The sequence below is a fragment of the Plasmodium sp. gorilla clade G2 genome, assembly GCF_900097015.1.
Source record: "Plasmodium sp. gorilla clade G2 genome assembly, chromosome: 12".
NCBI classification, from domain to species: Eukaryota; Apicomplexa; class Aconoidasida; order Haemosporida; family Plasmodiidae; genus Plasmodium; species Plasmodium adleri (nom. inval.).
The window spans coordinates 896,225-914,940 of NC_041704.1; the positions used below are offsets into that span (position 1 = coordinate 896,225).

Consider the following 18,716-nt stretch of genomic DNA (forward strand, 5'->3'; position numbering starts at 1 on the left):
TAATATTCATCATTTAATTAGATAAATAATTATTTTTTTTTTCTTCTTTATTTTTCGTTTTTTTTTGTTTTTTTTTTTTGAAATTATTCTATATATGTAATATTTTTATATATAATAAAAAAAAAAAAAAAATTTAATTTGTTCCTATTATTTATTAATTTTTTTTGGGCATTTAATTATATATAAATAATATATAAACCCAAAGTAAAATTATATATATATGTATTTTTTTTTTTTTTTTTTTTTTTTCATTTATATGTATATTTTGTACTAAGAATATATTTAATTTATATAGTATTTCATAATATATTTAAATAAATATTTATATATATATATATATTTTATATATTATTTCCTTTTAGTGAGCTTATAATTCGTCACTTTTAATATTTAAATCATCATCTCCATTATTATCCTTTTTTTGTATTTCATCATCTATATTGATTTCCTCTTCAAATTTAGATGAGTCATTTTCATCTTCAATTTTTTTGGTTTCAAATATAGATGGATCTAAATCGTCAATTTTTAAATTATTATCAACTCCTAATTTTTGATTAATATGATCATAAACAATTTGAGCCAAATCTGCAGTATCTTCTAAATCAAATCCTGATGCTAATTTAGCTGATTGGTACATAATTTTAATACTATTTGTTAGTTCAAGATCTTTAGGATTTGTTACTGATCTTTTTAAAAGATCTATCATAATTGGATGATTTGGATTAATTTCTAGAATTTTTTGTCCACTCATTGCTTTAATTTGATCAGAATTGCTAACATTCATTTTCATTAATTTTTCCATTTGTCCTGATAATCCCCATTCAGTTGATACAACAGCACATGGTGCATCTACTAATCTTCTAGAAATTTCTACTTTGAATATTTGATTTTTTAAAGTATCTGATATAACATCAATTAATGCTTTATACATTTTTTGCATTTGTTGTTCTTTTTTCTTTTCTTCTTCTGTTAATTCAAAAGTGATTTCTCCTTTTTGAATAGATTTAAATTTCTTTCCTTCATATTCTTGTACTCTTTGTATACATGATTCATCAACAGATTCTGTTAAGAAAAGTACATCAATATTTTTTTTCTTAAAGATTTGTAATTGTGGTATTTTGGCTAAATATTCATAAGAATCTCCAGAAGCATAATAAATGAATTTTTGATCAGGTTTCATATGTTCAATATATGTATCTAAAGATATACTTTTTGGATATTGCATAGTTTTGAATAAAAGTAATTTTGCAATTTTATTACGATTAATATCATCTTCATAACAACCACTCTTTAAAAATTTTCTATATTCTTTATATATTAATTTATATGTGCTTGGTTCACTTAATTTTTTCGTAATTTCTTTTTTTTTCTCTTCATCACTTTCATTTTCTAATTCAGATCGTAGGGTTTCTTTATTTTTCTTACCTTCTTTATATAATTTATGGAACGTATCTAATATTTTACGTACAATACGTTTAGAAACTGCTTTCAATATTTTATTTTGTTGTAATTGTTCTCTAGATACATTAAGAGGTAAATCATCACTGTCAACCACACCCTTAACAAAGCTCATATATCTGGGTAAGAATTCAACAAATTCATCTGCAACTAAAACTCTTCTAACATATAATTTGAGAGAATTTTGTTTAGCATACAACTGATCATTCATAGATGGTGCTTTAGATGGAATATAAATTAAACATTTAAATTCAATTTCACCTTCTGCAAAAAAATGTATATGATATAATGGTTTATCATTATAACCAGATAAAACAGTAAAAAATTGATTATAATCTTCATCTTTTAATTCTTTTGGTGGTCTTAACCATATGGGTCTTTGTTCATTCATAAGTGTCCATTTTTTGACTTTCTTCTCAACTGTTCTTGTTTTTTTATTAGGGTCATCAGTTTCTTCTACTTTTACACTATCATAATTTGGATCATTTACCATTTCTTTAGCAATATCTGCTAAGACCTCTTCAGTGTATACATTTTCATGTAATAAATATATAGGGAATTGTATAAATTGACTATATTTAGAAATTAAATCCATTAATTTTTTATCATTTAATAAATTAGTTGCATCTTCTTTTAAATGTAATGATATACGTGTACCTCTTTTTAATGTAGCTCCTCTTGGGTCTTTATATATAGTAAATTTAGCATCTGCTGTTGATTCCCATATATATTGTTCATCTTCATTATTTTTTGTATATACAATCACTTTATCAGCTACTAAAAATGCAGAATAAAAACCGACACCAAATTGACCAATTAAACTCATATCTCCTCCACTTTTAGATATAGCTTCTAAAAAGTTTGATGTACCAGATTTTGCAATTGTACCTAAATTATTTATTAAATCATCTTTTGTCATACCTATACCTGTATCTGTAATTGATAAAATATTCTTTTCTTTATTTGCTGAAATACGTATTTCTAATTTCTTTTCTTCTCCTAATACACTTTCATCAGATAAAGATAAAAATCTAATCTTTTCTAATGCATCAGCTGCATTAGATATTAATTCTCTTAAAAATACTTCTTTTTGAGTATATAAAGAATTAACTATAATATCCATTAATCTTGTTACTTCAGTTTGATATTGATGACTTTCCATCGATTCAGTTGGTTTCTCTCCTTCTTCAATTTCTTCTAATGTGTCTCTATCTCTTTTTATTTCCTTCTTATCATCCCCTGATGCTGACACACCATTTGTTCCATTATCACCTTCAGCACTACTATCACATGAAACCCTTCTTACATTTTCTTGTAATACACATAACACAAAAAAAAGGAAAATAAAAGAATATATCTTATTCAATTTCATTTCCGCCAAACGATAAAATACGACACTTTAATGAATAAATAATAAAATAAAAATATATATATATATATTTATTTATACTTTTTTTATGTTTTTAAAAAAGAATATTCTTTTATACGTACAAAAATTAGTATCACTAAATGGAAGTGTAACTGTGTATATATTCTCAAATATAAAAATAAATATAAATATATATATATATATATATATATATATATATTTTTTATATATTTCTTTTTAATTTAATATTTTACACAAAATATTGTCTGCCTTCCTTTTAAAGGAAAAAAAAAAAAAAAAAGAGAATAGTACATAAAAATGGATATATTTATATAAAATAAATAAATAAATATATATATATAAGAATATAAATGTAAAACAAAAAATTACACAAGAAACATATAAAGAAAATAATAAATAAAATAATATATATTATATATATATATATTATGAAACTTTTATTATAATTTTCTGTTTATATATTATATATATTATTTTATATATATAAACACATGACAAAAAAACACTTAATTTAAAAAATATAATAAGTTTTGTATTTATCAAAAAATGAATAGTATAAAAAAAAAAAAAAAAAAAAAAAGAATAAATGAAAATAAAAAATATTTACATTTTTTTACATTTTTTTTTTTTTTTTTTATATATTTATGTATATATATATTTATATATATATATGCAATAAAATATTATATTATATATATATATATATATATATACATATAATATTTAATATCCATATTAATAAATTTATACATATATTATTATATTTTATTATTTATTATGTATTTGTGTACGATCCTATTTTTTGTATTTATATACGCTTTAGATATATACGTAAATTCCACTTTTTCTTTGAAGAAGCCCATATATAAATTTTTCTACTTGCTTTTTTATGCTATAAATATAAATAATATATAATAATTATTAACCTGTTTTATAAATAACTTAAATATACTTATTTATTTGTTTATTTCTTATTTTATTATTATTAGTAAATTTTTTTATTTAAATTTTTTTCTTTTGTTGTTCTCATATTTTTTAAAATTATTAAAATAAGATTATATAAAAAAATAAAAGAAAAGGGGAAAAAAAAAAAGAATATTTACAAATATATAAATATATATATATATATATATATATATATAATATAGATATAAATATATATTTTTTTTATATTTTGAACAATTAATTTTCCTTAAAATAAAATATGTACGCAAAGGAAACAAAAATAATAATTATATATATATATATATTATATAATATTATAAAGAAAAAAAAAAAAAAAAAAAAGAGCATATCATTAATATCGTAAGGATCTACGTACACTTATATTTAAGATACAAATAAATTTAAAAAAATATTTTTCTAGACCTTTATAATATCATTATTTCCATATATATATATATGGAGATACACATCTATTTTTTCTTAAAAATATATATATATAATGGTATATTATTATTTATATTGGAAAACAAAATAAATATAAAATTCGTAAACATTTTTAACATTTGATCAACAATCAATTTGTTCATAAGGGAAAAATAAATAAATATATATATAATATATATAATATATATATATTTATATACATATATTTAATTATATATTATTTAAGCTAAAATGTAAAATAAGGAAATACTATATAAAATATATTCCTTCTTAGCTTAGTTATTCAATTTTTTTTTTTTTTTTTTTTCCTATTAATATTCAATCCATATATTGTTTTTCTTTATAAACAAATAATATTAGGAGTACAACTAAACATATATGTATATTTATCTAATCTTTATTATTTCTTTATTTTATATATATATATTTTTATATTTATTAAATTATTTCGGATAAGAAGGTATTATATACTAATTTAAAAAAAAAAAAAAAAAAGGAAAGAAAGAAAGAAAGAAAGAAAGAAAGAAAGAAAGATAGAAAGAAAGAAACAATTGATTCCCCATCATTAAATTGGGATGCTTAAAACTGTTTAAGTTTATTTTATGTTTTTTATTTATTAATAGTAATTTGCTTATACATTATAAATTAAAAAAAAAAGTAGCAATATTAAGATAATTTTTTTTTTCAAATATTAAAATGAATAATATAACAAAGACATTAATATATTTTGATTTATAAATATATTAATATATGATGGTGATATATATATATATATATATATATATATATATATAACAATATATATATTATATAATATATATTTATTTTTTTATATGTGTGCGATTTATGTAAAATATATATATATATATATATATATATATTATATATATTTTTTTTTTTAATAGTATATAATATATTTATATATATAATTTATATAATACATAATTATATATGTACTAAATAAATATTTTTATTTTTATATATGCATATATTTATGTGTACATATATTTGTAGGGGGTATCTAAATAATAAAATAAATATCCACCTAATATGTATTATAATATATAAAGGTGTACGCCTTTTTGTATCAATTTTAAAATAAATTTATCATATATTATTAATTTTTAATTTATTTTTATTAATATCTTCGTAATATTATTCAAAAAAAAAAAATATATATATACATATATATATATATAATATTTATTTATTTATTTATTTTTTTTTTTTCTTTAAATAAAATACAAGATGACGCTATATATATTATAATAGAATGTGTTTTTTTTTTTTTTTTTTTTTTTTTTTTTTAAATTCATAATAGTATCTAACCATATAAAATATATTTTATTATTTTAAAATATTTTAATTTAATACCTATATATAATACACCTTAATAAATTTAAATGTGAAAAAATATATCTTTATATATATATATTATTTTAATATCAATGGGAAAAATGTATCACATATATATTATATTATACAAATAATATTATATATATTTGTATCATTTCTTCTAAATATATATTTTGGTTTTTTTAAATATAATAAATATATATAAATATTTAAAGTTTTAATAATTTTTGTATATCTATTAACTTTATTGTTTTATTATATTCTTTCATCTTCTTTATTGTGTTATATATATATTATATATATATATATATAGATACTTATTTATACATATATATAAATTGTATTATATATTATGTATATACAAATATATACTACAATTTTGTTTATTATATATTAAGTACTTTTTACTTATATTTTCTCATTTTGTTTTTATAAATTTTAAAAATATATATATATATTTGTATAATATATATTGAAGGAGATTCATATATTTTTAATCTTTATTTAGATATTATAAAATTATATTATGAAATCTCAAGAGAACATTTAACTATTAAATATATAAAAAAAAAAAAAAAAAAAAAAAACATAAAATTTTTTTATATTTATAAGGTTGTATTTTAAGTGTAATTTATTTTTGTGTGTTCATTTAATGTATATAATAATAAACTTGATGAATATATTTGTAGACATTATTTGTCATCGTTTATTTTTCTCCTTATGTAAATATATATGTATAAGAAAAGAAAAATAAAATAAAATTTTGAATATAAATAATTTATTACTCTGCTTTTGAACACAAAACAATATTTATAATAATATTTGTATTTATATGTGTATTTTATGTATTTGTATTTTTTTTTTTTCTTTCTTTTTTTTCTTTTTGTTTTATTTAAATTGTTATATATATATATATATATATATATATATAATATATTATTGCACGATTGTATTATATTTCATAATCCACTTTAATAATATAACCAGTGTAAACAACCATATTATATATATATACATATGTTATGTATAGACCATTGTATATTTCATTTATCATAAGAATCACTTGTATATCATTTCTACTATTTTAATCGAGTATACATTTATATTTATATTTATGATTGCTTTTTATATTTTAAGATAAGAAACAAAAATAAATAAATATAAATATAAATATATATATATATATATATATATATATATGTTTATATTTATATGTGTGTGTTTATTCTTCTTATTATTTAATGAATATATTATATGTAATGTAACTTTTTAATGAAGATAATATATTTACATTAAAAAAATACATTATCTTTGTATTGGATTTATATATTTGTGAAATTTTAAAAATGGAGGAACCAACATATCACATATAAAAATATGTTAATATGAACAAATAAATAAATAAATATATATATATATATATTTATTTATACCCTTAGATATGTTTAATTCCAAGTGTTTGGATTTATACCTTTTGTTTTATTAATCTTCATTTTTTGTATGTTATGCTATGTTCTATTTTTTTTTTTTTTTTTTTTTTTTTCTTCTTCTTTTTCTTTAAGCTTTATGTAATCTAAGTACAAGAAAAATGAATAGTCCTTTCAATTGTAATCAAATAAATATTAATTATTCTTTTTCTTTTAATAATGATAATAGCATAAACCAAGGAACAAAAACTCCTTGTAAGAATTCTTTCGCATCAGATGGTAATGTATCATATGATAAGGAATGTCTAGAAAAGAAGAGTTTAATCATTAACGATAAGGAAGAAAAAAATATTTATATGTATAATAATATGTATACAAATATGTATAATGATTTACATAGTAACAATAATGAAGACAATTCATGTAATCATTTGAGCTATAATATAAATAAAATTAATCAAAATGATCATACAAATATGAACAACATATTATATAATGATAAAAATATTGTAGCTTCTAAGGCAAATATATATACGATGTGTGATCTGAAAAATCAACAAGAGGAAGTAAAAAACAAAAATGAAAGTATCATATATAAAAATGAAGAAATGATAAATAAAAATGAAAGTATCATATATAAAAACGAAAAGATGATTAATAAAAATGAATGTATCATATATGAAAACGAAAAGATGATTAATAAAAATGAAAGTATCATATATAAAAACGATATGATGATTAAACAAAATGATATGGTTATTAATAAGAATGAAAGAATGATTAACCAAAATGATATGATAATCAACCAGAATAATATTATGATTAATCAAAATGAGAAGATGATAAATCAAAAAGGTATGATAATTAATCAAAATGATAATATGAGTAGGGGTGAAATATATACATATAATAAAAATGATATGTTGAAAAAGGTACCTTCTCAAAATTATGTTACAATAAAAAGTGCAAGCAATCATAATTTTCAATCTATTGAACATATTCATAATAAGAATATTGATAATATTATGATAAATGAAAAAAATCCTAAAGAATACCATAACAAGTATAATCAATATAATATTCACTGTGATAATAATGATCATATGAATAATATTGATTATACATATTATAATAATAATATAACAAATAATAATTCAAATGTTAATTTGAATAAATCCAAAGAAGAGTTAAATAATAATATATCTTCCTGTCATGTAAATAAAAAAAACATAAATCAAAAATGCACTTATGAAGATAATATGTATAATAATAATAATAATAATAATAATATTTCTAGTAATAATATTTTGGTTCATAAAATGGTTACAAATAACCCACCTAAAATATCTGCTCAAACGTATAGTAATATAAATGAATTAGAGAATAATAAAGTGTTATATCATTCAAAAGAAAATCGAGAAAAAATAAAAAATCACAACATTATTGATATGAATAGTAATCGTAATAATAGTAATAATGGTAATAATCATAATAATCATTATCATAATAATAACAATCCTTGCAATAATACAAGTGATAATACCACCCTTTTGATGAATCATCAAATAAAAAATACAAACCAAACATGCACACAAATAGAAGAGTTAAAAAAAAATGCTGAAAAAAATAATAATATAATTTATAATAATATAATTAATAATAATATTATTAATAATAATATTGTTCTTGATAGTATCCTAAATAATAATATGATGAACAACAATATAATTAATAAAAGCTTTATGAATGCACCAAATAATGACATTCATAAAAATATGGTAGATAAGATAATAAATCAGTGCTTATTGAACAGCACCAAAAAAACATACAATGCTAATAAAAAGGATAATATGGTTAATATATTACACACATATAAGGCAAAAAATAATGATGATAAAAAATTATATACAGATATAAATAATGTTAATATGAATAATATGGTCAATAATTACAATATGAATGATCAAAGTGTTCATTATATGAAACAGAAGGAACTAAATGTAAAAGAAAAAAATCAAGAAAATTATAGTCATGTTATAAATGATACTAACAATATTAATTATAACAATAAAATTAATGATTATAATAATATCACACCAAAAGGTCAGGTCGATAATAAAGATACATATAATTTGAATACTCGTAGTAATAATTGTTATACTCGTAATTGTGTTGATTGCAATAAATTAATAAATAACCATATTGATGTATCAAATGGTGATAATATATCACCACATAATGTTATGTATAATTCAATGACAAATTTATCAAGCGATAAAAAGCTTAGTTTAAATAATATGGAGCACTTACAGGAAGTAAATAATAATAAAGATAATAGTATATACTATAACAATTATGGCAATTATAAAGAAGGCAACATAGCTAATATAAAACATGTAGAAAATGTAGCAAATGTAAAACATATAGAAAATATAGCAAATGTAAAACATATACAAAATATAGCAAATATAAAAAGTGTTAATTCATTGAATGGCCATAATATCTTTGTTGGCGATTCAATAAATCGCCACCAAAATAATAATATACAAAACAATACATATAATGAATGTAAAATTTTGGATACAAATCTTTGTGAAGATAATAAAATATATAAGGAAAAAGAATATTCTTTTTACAAAAAGAATTATGAAACAAAAGAAGATATGCAGAATTATAAAAATAAAATTATAAAAAATAATATTAAAAGTGAAGATATATCACCTCAGTTTAATAATATGTGTAATTTAAATTATACACCACAAAATTATGATGAACTTGTTGTATATCCAAAAGATGATAAAAATCAATTAGTTCAAAATATAAAAAGTGTATATGAACAAAATAATAATCACAATATACATATGGAAAATAATACGGATGAAAAAATGTTCAACAAAAATGTGCATCATATTAATGAGGATAGAGGCGAAACGTATTATCATTGTGAATATAATATATCAACAGATATACCAACACATAATTATATGAATAATTTATTAATTAATAATTACAATGATGAAAAATCAAATAATTCAGAAGAAAATTACACTTCGAATAATGAGATATATAATTCCAGTGCATACAAAAAAGTAAACATGGACGTGAATAATATGGACAGTAGGAATCATTGTGGAGATGATTTTTATAGCAATCAAAAAGTATATGGAATACAAAAAGAGGAAGAAAGAATAATACCTCATAAGTATAATAAAGATATTTACCAAAATTGTATGATAAATGGGGATGAATATAAAAATGACCAAGTAATAAATAATTCTGATATCATGCATATCAATAATAATAATAGTAATAATAATAATATAGATGTATCTGTGTATAGTAATATGTCAACAGATTGTAAATCAAACAATTATTCATACACCAATTTGAATAACACAGAAAAGGATAATAAAACAATAACGTACGGAAATTACTGTACCGCAATATTTGATCCTGATGATAACAATAAAGAAATATATTATGAAAATACAAATTCTATATATGATTATTCAAATAATGTAAATTATAAATTAGCAAATGAGAACCATATACAAAATATAGAAAATGAAAGGATTGTACAAACAAAATATGATCATAATAATAGTAATAAAATGAATACTTTTTACAATGATCACCACCATCCCATGCATGATACATTTTGTCATACAAATAATGAAACAAATTATAATAAGAATATAATAATAAAAGATATATATAGTACGTCACAAAATACAGAAAAACCATTTTTAAAAGAACAACAATTTGATCACACTTGTGTTGATTCGAATAATTTTTGTCATCCAAATGATTCTTCGTCTTATTCTATTTTAAATAATATATGTATAGAAAAAAATATGAAAAAAAATAAAACACAAGAAATATATTATAACAATGATAAAATACATAATATAGAGGAGAGAGGAAATATTAATAATTTTAATGAGGAATTTTTATTTCTTAAGTTATGGTTATCATCATTTAATATGGGCAAATCGATACATTGCAAAAAATTAATATATATATCGGGTGATAAAAGATATATTAGAAAAAGGAATAATAAAAATAAAACATATCCATTTAATTATAATGAACCATTTTATTTTATCTACAAACCAAATAAAGACATGGCTGTGGATCATAATAATAATAATATTAATAATAATAATAATAATAATAATAATATTAATAATAATAATAATAATAATAATATTAATAATAATAATAATAATAATATTAATAATGTACGTTTGAATAATATTAATGGACATATACAAAATAGTGAATTAAAAAATAATTATGATTTTGTAAAATATTCACCTAACCTTAAGGATTATGATCATTCAAATATTAAACATTCTGAAGATAGTCAAAATATGACTCATATTTCTGAATGTATTGAATATAAAAATGATAACAATTGTTCGAATGATAGTATTACTAATAATAATTATCATACTGTTAATAATAATATGAATGTGTATAAGAACATTATTTATGAGGATATAGAAGAACCTCATTATAATACAATAGTCGAAGAAAATGAAAATATTAATGATATAAATATGAATTATAATAGATACAATAATATACAAAATATATGTAATAATAATGAAAATCGAGAAATACATATTAATAATTCTGAAGATAAGAAAGAAGGAAATATATCTAATATATCATCCACATTAAATAAGGATAGCTTTTGTTCTTTCACAACAGTTAGTTCTACTCCTGAATATGAAATAAATAAAAATTTAAATCAGTTAGAAAGTTATATTAATGATTTATATACAAATAGGAAAATTGAAAATGATAATAATATGGTCCCTAAATTATCTAATAATTTATTTAATAATAATATAACTAACAGTTCAAAGAATGATAATCAAAATTTAGAGGGAAACAAGAAAAACATGAGAGCAAAAAATGGTATGGATACTTTTACAAAAATGACATTAACAAATGAATCAAATAAAAACATAAGAAATAATAAAAAGGATAATATAGGAGAACAAATGATATCACCATTTATAAAAAATGATATTATAGGACATAAGCAATATTATATAGATAATGAAAATTATAATAATTTACATATGTGTAATAATAAAGAATCATTGAAAGTAGGACCTATTATGAATAACAAAAATGATTTAATCGATACAAATATATATAACAATAACAATAATAATAATAATAATAATATTGATCAATTATGCAGTAATAACAATTTTGTTTCTTCATGCTCCTTAAATAATATGAATGATAATACATCATGTTGTGTGAATGATAATACATCGTGTTGTGTGAATGATAATACATCGTGTTGTGTGAATGATAATACATCATGTTGTGTGAATGATAATGCATCATATTGTATGAATGATAATTCATCATATTATATGAATGATAATAAGGAAGAAAAAAATATGGAAAATAATGCAAACACAATAAACCCTGTTGTGAATAATATAAGAGATAATGTTGTAACTGATATTACTAACAATAATGATAAAACAATAAATAATTTCCATAATAATAATATATACAAAGAAGAAAACTTAGATAATAATAATATAAATATAGATCCTCTATGTTACGACGAAGAATTATTTGATGACGATAAAAATATACCCAAAATAACAGGTGTTAGTTATGATAGGAAACAAAAAATATGGGTATCTCATTGGAGAGCCAATTGTAAAACTGTTCATAAATATTTTTCTGTTAAAAAATATGGATTTGAAGAAGCTCGTAAGCTAGCTATTAAATGTAGAGAAGAAAATGTGAATTATATTACAACGGCTAGTATTCTAAATAATAATTTTACAAAACATGCATATCCCTTGATTAATAATATTTTAAAGAATAACAATATGAATACATATGATTTAATAAATTTTAATTCTTCCGATAAATTAAATGAGCAAAATCATTATAATAATAATTATGATTTATATGAGCCACCCAAAAAAAAGAAAGAGAAAATAGATCAAGTAAGAAAAAATAATAATCAGGAAAAAAAAAAAAAAAAAAGAAAAATTAATCATGATATTAATGATAATATGAATTATTATCTTAACGACACAAATTATAATGATAGTCAACTAAGTCAACATATTTACCATACTAATCATACATTTAATGATACTTATCATAATGATAAATATATATCAACCATTATAGATAAACAAAAAAGAGAAAATATTTCTTCGAATACATACAAAGACAAGTATGAAAATTTACAACCTTATGAAAAGCATCAAGACTATAAAAATTGTAAAGAAAAAATAAATTATCAATATGTCTTACCAAATAACTATACAAATAATTTCTCTGAAAAAAATATTCAAGATATTTATTTGAATACACAACACAATTATATAAATACTAAGCAAGATCTAATGATACAATATGACCAAGAAAATAATAATGAAGGATCCCCTCTCCTCCCCCCACAAAAAAAAAAAAAAAAACAAAATCCACAAATGTTACAAATCAATAAAAACGCAAAAAATAAAATACAAGATTTTACAAAAATAAAAAATAATCAAACAGATAAACAAATATATACAGAATTATTAAATCCACAGTTAAATAATAGTACAAACTATATTAACACCTTGAATAACTCATCAATTAATAGCAATAATTATATGAATAACAATTATAATCATATGTCAAATAAAAAAGATCAACAATCAGAAATGAAGGATATAATATACTATACAAAAGAGAAATTTAATAATAACAATTATAATAATAAAAATGATGAATATAAGAAAAGTGATCTAAAAAATTACCAGAACATTGTAAATGATAATACTGTGTATAATGCATATATAAATAACAAACAAATGTGTAATAATAATAATAATAATAATATTAATTATAATAATGATAATAATAATATTAATTATAATAATGATAATAATTATATTAATAATAATAATAATTATTATTATATTAATAATAATAATAATAATAATTATAATCATTCTATTCAAGGACAAAATAATAATAGCATAACAAAAAATGTGAACAATAGTAATAATACATGCAATGAAATAAATCACGTTTATAATAATATCCTAAATAATTGCTCATATAATAATTTTCATGAGAAGGAAAATAAAATTATGCAAAGCAATGAGGACATACATAATAATAATAATATTACGACTAACCATAATTACCAATTTGAAAAGGATAATAAAAATTTTATTGTTCCCATACAAAATAATCAACATTTTACAAATACAGAAAGCCCTATAAAAAACGTACATTTAAATGAGAATTATCAGTATGTAAATAATAACCACCCCACAAAAAATTATCAAAAGGAATCACAAATATTTGGTAACTCCAATTTTCACATGAACCATTAATAGAAAGAAGGGGGGAAAAAAAAAAAAAAATTGTAATATTATTATATATATAACATATATTTATATAAATATATTTTTCAATTTTTTAATCTTTTAATTTCAGTATTTTCTTTTTTTAATAATATGCACCTTTAAAAATACCCCTTTTTTTTTTTTTTTTTTTAAATAAAAGAATTAATCCTTGAGGTATCGCTTCAAAAGAATATTCATACATGATATAAAAATAAGGTGCAAAAAAATAAAATAAAAATAAATATATAAGTGAATAAACAAAATAAAATAGGCCTTTTTTTGTATTTATTAAAATTATATATAAAGGATATGTTATGTCGGTTTATGTACGAAAATTTATAAATATTAATTTTTTAATTTAGACCAAATAAGAATTTTAATTTTTTTTTAATTTTATTTTAATTTTATTATTTAGTTTTTTTTGCTTTTATTCTTTTATTCTTTTATTCTTTTATTCTTTTATTCTTTTATTTTTTTGTTTTATTACATATATATATATATATATATATATATATTTATATTTATATAATGCAGCGTATTGTCCAAACTTTCTTATATATTTATAATTTTTATTTTTTATTATATTATTTTTATTTTTTTTTTTTTGTTAATATTAAGAAAAGACAATTTAATTTTAGTTTTATTAATTATTATAAAAATGAAAAATATTTATATTTTGTGTACAGACAGAAAAAAAATAAATAAATATACATACAACATATATGTGCTTGTGCGCACTATAATATAAAATAAATATCTTAATTGGAGTATTTACAAAACAAGTATCCATATTTAAAATTAAAACATTATATATATAATCATAATTATTTGTTCTTACAACAAATAATGCTTCAAATATTTAATTATTATAAATAATATGTATATAATTCAAAAAAAAAAAAAAAAAATAGATGGAATTTATATTATTACAATTTTTTATTTTTTTTCTAATTTCCATTTCAAAGGCTTAAATAAAAACACTGGGCTTACTAAATCATCAGTGTGTTGTATTATTTCATAATCTTCAATTATAATTTTATGTTTAAAAAGAGGACAATCCAAAGTAGCTGTTTCATATTCTCCTCCTTCTCCACAAATATTCAAGCCATACTTCTCGCTGATCATTTTTAAATATTCATACATTTCTTTTATTGATTTTCCAACATGTTCCTTTTTTAATCCTTCAAAAAAAAAAAAAAAAAAAAAGAAAAAGAAAAGACGTGCATTATATATATGTACACATATTCATTTTTATATGTCATTCATTATATTTTTATATTCATCTTACCATATGATGCAATTTTAACTAGTATTGCTTCTACTCCATCATTTATCATACCTTCAAGAATTTCTTTCTATCAAATTTAATATATATATATATATGTATATTTCATTTTTTCTTTTGTTTTTTTTAATATTACCTGGTCTCGATCCCATAAATATGTTAAAATGTCTAAATTCAATCTTTCACATCTTAAAAAAAAATAAAAATAAAATATATATATAAATATTTTATATATATATTTTTTTTTTTTTTTTTCATACACATGTTCTAATCTCTTTTTTTGATAAGTTGATTTTATGGCGCCACAAGATACTGCATTAATACTTGGGAATTGTGTCTGGAAAGATTTAAAAAAAAAAAAAAAAAAATTGAACATCAAAACGATTATCTTATATACACATATATATATATATATATATATATATATATATATATGAATAGTAATTTTTTTTCTTTCAGATTTATATGTACTTTTGCTTTATATATTAATTCAAAAAGATCTTCCACTTCATCATTTGGATCATAAGTATACGCTAAATCAAGTTTAATTGCTTTTCCTTTAAATAACAGAAAAATAAAAAAATAAAACAAAACAAAATATTCATATATATTTGTAAAAATAAAATATATTATAAATATCTCATTATATTATTTATTATATATATATATATATATATATATATATATATGTTTTTTTTTTTTTTTTTTTTACTTTTAATTTCATGCTGAATTAATGGTTTTTCCATACATCTCGCAATAGAAGGGACTAATTCAAATCCCGCACTTTGATACATAAAACTGTCCGTTTCATCTTCAAAATAAAAGAATGCAAAGACAACATAAAAAAAAAAAAAATAATAAAATAAATAAATATATATATATATATATAATAAATTAATATATAATCATGTATACTCAAAAATATATCATAAATATAAAAAAAAAAAAAAATAAAGTGGATATATGTATTCTTAAATTTTTTTTTTTTTTTTTCTTTTTTTGATATGTATTCTCTTTTTCAATGTGTAAACAACCATATAATAAATTATAATATATAAAAAAAAAAAAATATATATATATATATACATATACAATATATGTAAAATAAATATATATAATACTGAGCGTATATGTTATATATATATATACACACATAATATGTATATAACCCTTTTAAAAAAAAAAAAAAAAAAAAAAAAGATTCGCTATACTTAATTTATATATTTAAAAAAATTATTACAAAAAAAAAAAAAAAAAAAAAAAAACATAACATCATAAGCGAGTACTAAGGTAAGTATAAATATGTGTAACTTAAAAAAAAAAACTTATAAAAATATTTTACTCTGATATTCATAAGGAATTAAATGTGCTAAGGCAATAATTGTATGACCATTTTTATGGCAATAACAAAGATTTTGTATACTATCTTTTCCTCCTGATATTAAACCAAGAACATTCATTTTTTTTTTTTTTAAGGAAAATATATATATTGATAAAAACAAAATAAAAGTTAAATATTATCAAATATATTATTTTTCGCTTCTTATTTAACAAAAAAAAAAAAAAAAAAAAAAAAAAGAAAAAAAAAAAAAAAAAAAAAAAAGAAAAAAAACAAATAAATAAACAAATTATTAAATTAAATTTTTTTTTTTTTTTTTTTTTCAAAAATATTCAAATAAAATTATAAATTTTTCTTTTTCTTTTGCTTTATTTTTTTTCTGGCTTTTTTTTTTTTTAATATATATTATATAAATTTTTATATTAAACAGAATTCATATAATATAAAAATATATTCTTTTTATTCTTCATAATCTTTATTTCAAAAAATAAATAGAAAAGAATATTAAAAAAAAAAAAAAAAATTAAATATGAAATAAGAATTAAAATCACGATTTAAATCAAAATCAAATATATTTATATTATATCCATTTGTTTTATATGTTACTTTTTTTTTTCCCCCCCTTTTTTCTTTTTCCTTTTCTTTTGTTTGTTTTATTAAACGTGACGGTATTTGATATTATATTATTTTATTTTAAAAGAGATGCATATGAAAATTTTAGGAGGTATCATATAATTATTGTAAAAATCATAAGAGATGATATGTCAAATCTTTAAAGAATATATAAGTAAATATTTTTCATATTATTTATATCTTATAATTTTAATGATCATCTTTTCAAAATTAATATATTATATTTTATCACTGATTTATCACATTCAAAAAAGAAAAAGGAAAAAAAAAAAAAAAAAAAACACATCTTCATAAAGTGTAAAAGAATATATGTTTTCTTTTATTGGAATATATATTTTCATATAGGGAAAATACTTTAATTTTTATTCAAATATATATATTTATAATATTTATTTTTTTTATTTTTTTTTCTTTTATTTAAAAATATTTTTATAATATGTATATATATATATTTTTTTCTTTTGGTCGTGTAAAAAAAAAAAAAAAAAAAAATTTGCACTTTACATGTAATGAATATATTATTATCATATTTCTAACAATAGCAGCATGCTAAAATATATATTATTTTAATGTTTCGAATATTTAAATAATAATCTTTTTTAATTCTTTTTAAAAATATTGATTATTTCTCCTTAAAATTATTCCATGTGCATATTTTTAAGTATATATATATATATAATATATATATATATTATATATATAGAATTATGTAAATAAGAATATTCTTATTCTTTTTAAATCCTATATATTTTATATGTATTTTTTTTTTTTTTTTGTTTCTTTTCTTTTCTATTTTATTTTAATTATTTATTTTTTTATTCCTATATTTATATTTTTTTCATAATTTGTTCTATATTTTTTTTTTTTATTTTTTTTTTTTTTTCGATTTTTTTTTTTTTTTTTTTTTTGGTTTAAATGTAATTGATAAAACTTAACATATATTAAGCTTAAAAATAAATAAATTGTTTATATTTTATTATAAATAAAATATATTATATATATATATATATAAATTATATATGTAATATATATATATTTTTTT

The 18,716-nt window shown here is 18.1% G+C and overlaps 3 protein-coding genes across 3 annotated transcripts; 1 reads left to right on the forward strand and 2 right to left on the reverse strand.

Moving 5' to 3' along the window:
- Positions 1 to 367: 367 nt before the first annotated feature.
- PADL01_1222900 (endoplasmin, putative) lies at positions 368 to 2,830 on the reverse strand (the record flags this gene model as incomplete). The annotated part of the gene is made up of 1 exon (XM_028683187.1): positions 368 to 2,830. One exon carries the CDS (start codon positions 2,828 to 2,830, stop codon positions 368 to 370), a length of 2,463 nt encoding a protein of 820 aa, XP_028539390.1.
- Positions 2,831 to 7,181: 4,351 nt separating this feature from the next.
- PADL01_1223000 (transcription factor with AP2 domain(s)) lies at positions 7,182 to 14,405 on the forward strand (the record flags this gene model as incomplete). The annotated part of the gene is made up of 1 exon (XM_028683188.1): positions 7,182 to 14,405. One exon carries the CDS (start codon positions 7,182 to 7,184, stop codon positions 14,403 to 14,405), a length of 7,224 nt encoding a protein of 2,407 aa, XP_028539391.1.
- Positions 14,406 to 15,353: 948 nt separating this feature from the next.
- On the reverse strand, positions 15,354 to 17,162 carry PADL01_1223100 (ATP-binding protein, putative; the record flags this gene model as incomplete). The annotated part of the gene is made up of 7 exons (XM_028683189.1): positions 15,354 to 15,598; positions 15,706 to 15,772; positions 15,839 to 15,890; positions 15,963 to 16,039; positions 16,174 to 16,259; positions 16,415 to 16,513; positions 17,045 to 17,162. 7 exons carry the CDS (start codon positions 17,160 to 17,162, stop codon positions 15,354 to 15,356), a joined length of 744 nt encoding a protein of 247 aa, XP_028539392.1.
- Positions 17,163 to 18,716: the final 1,554 nt, after the last annotated feature.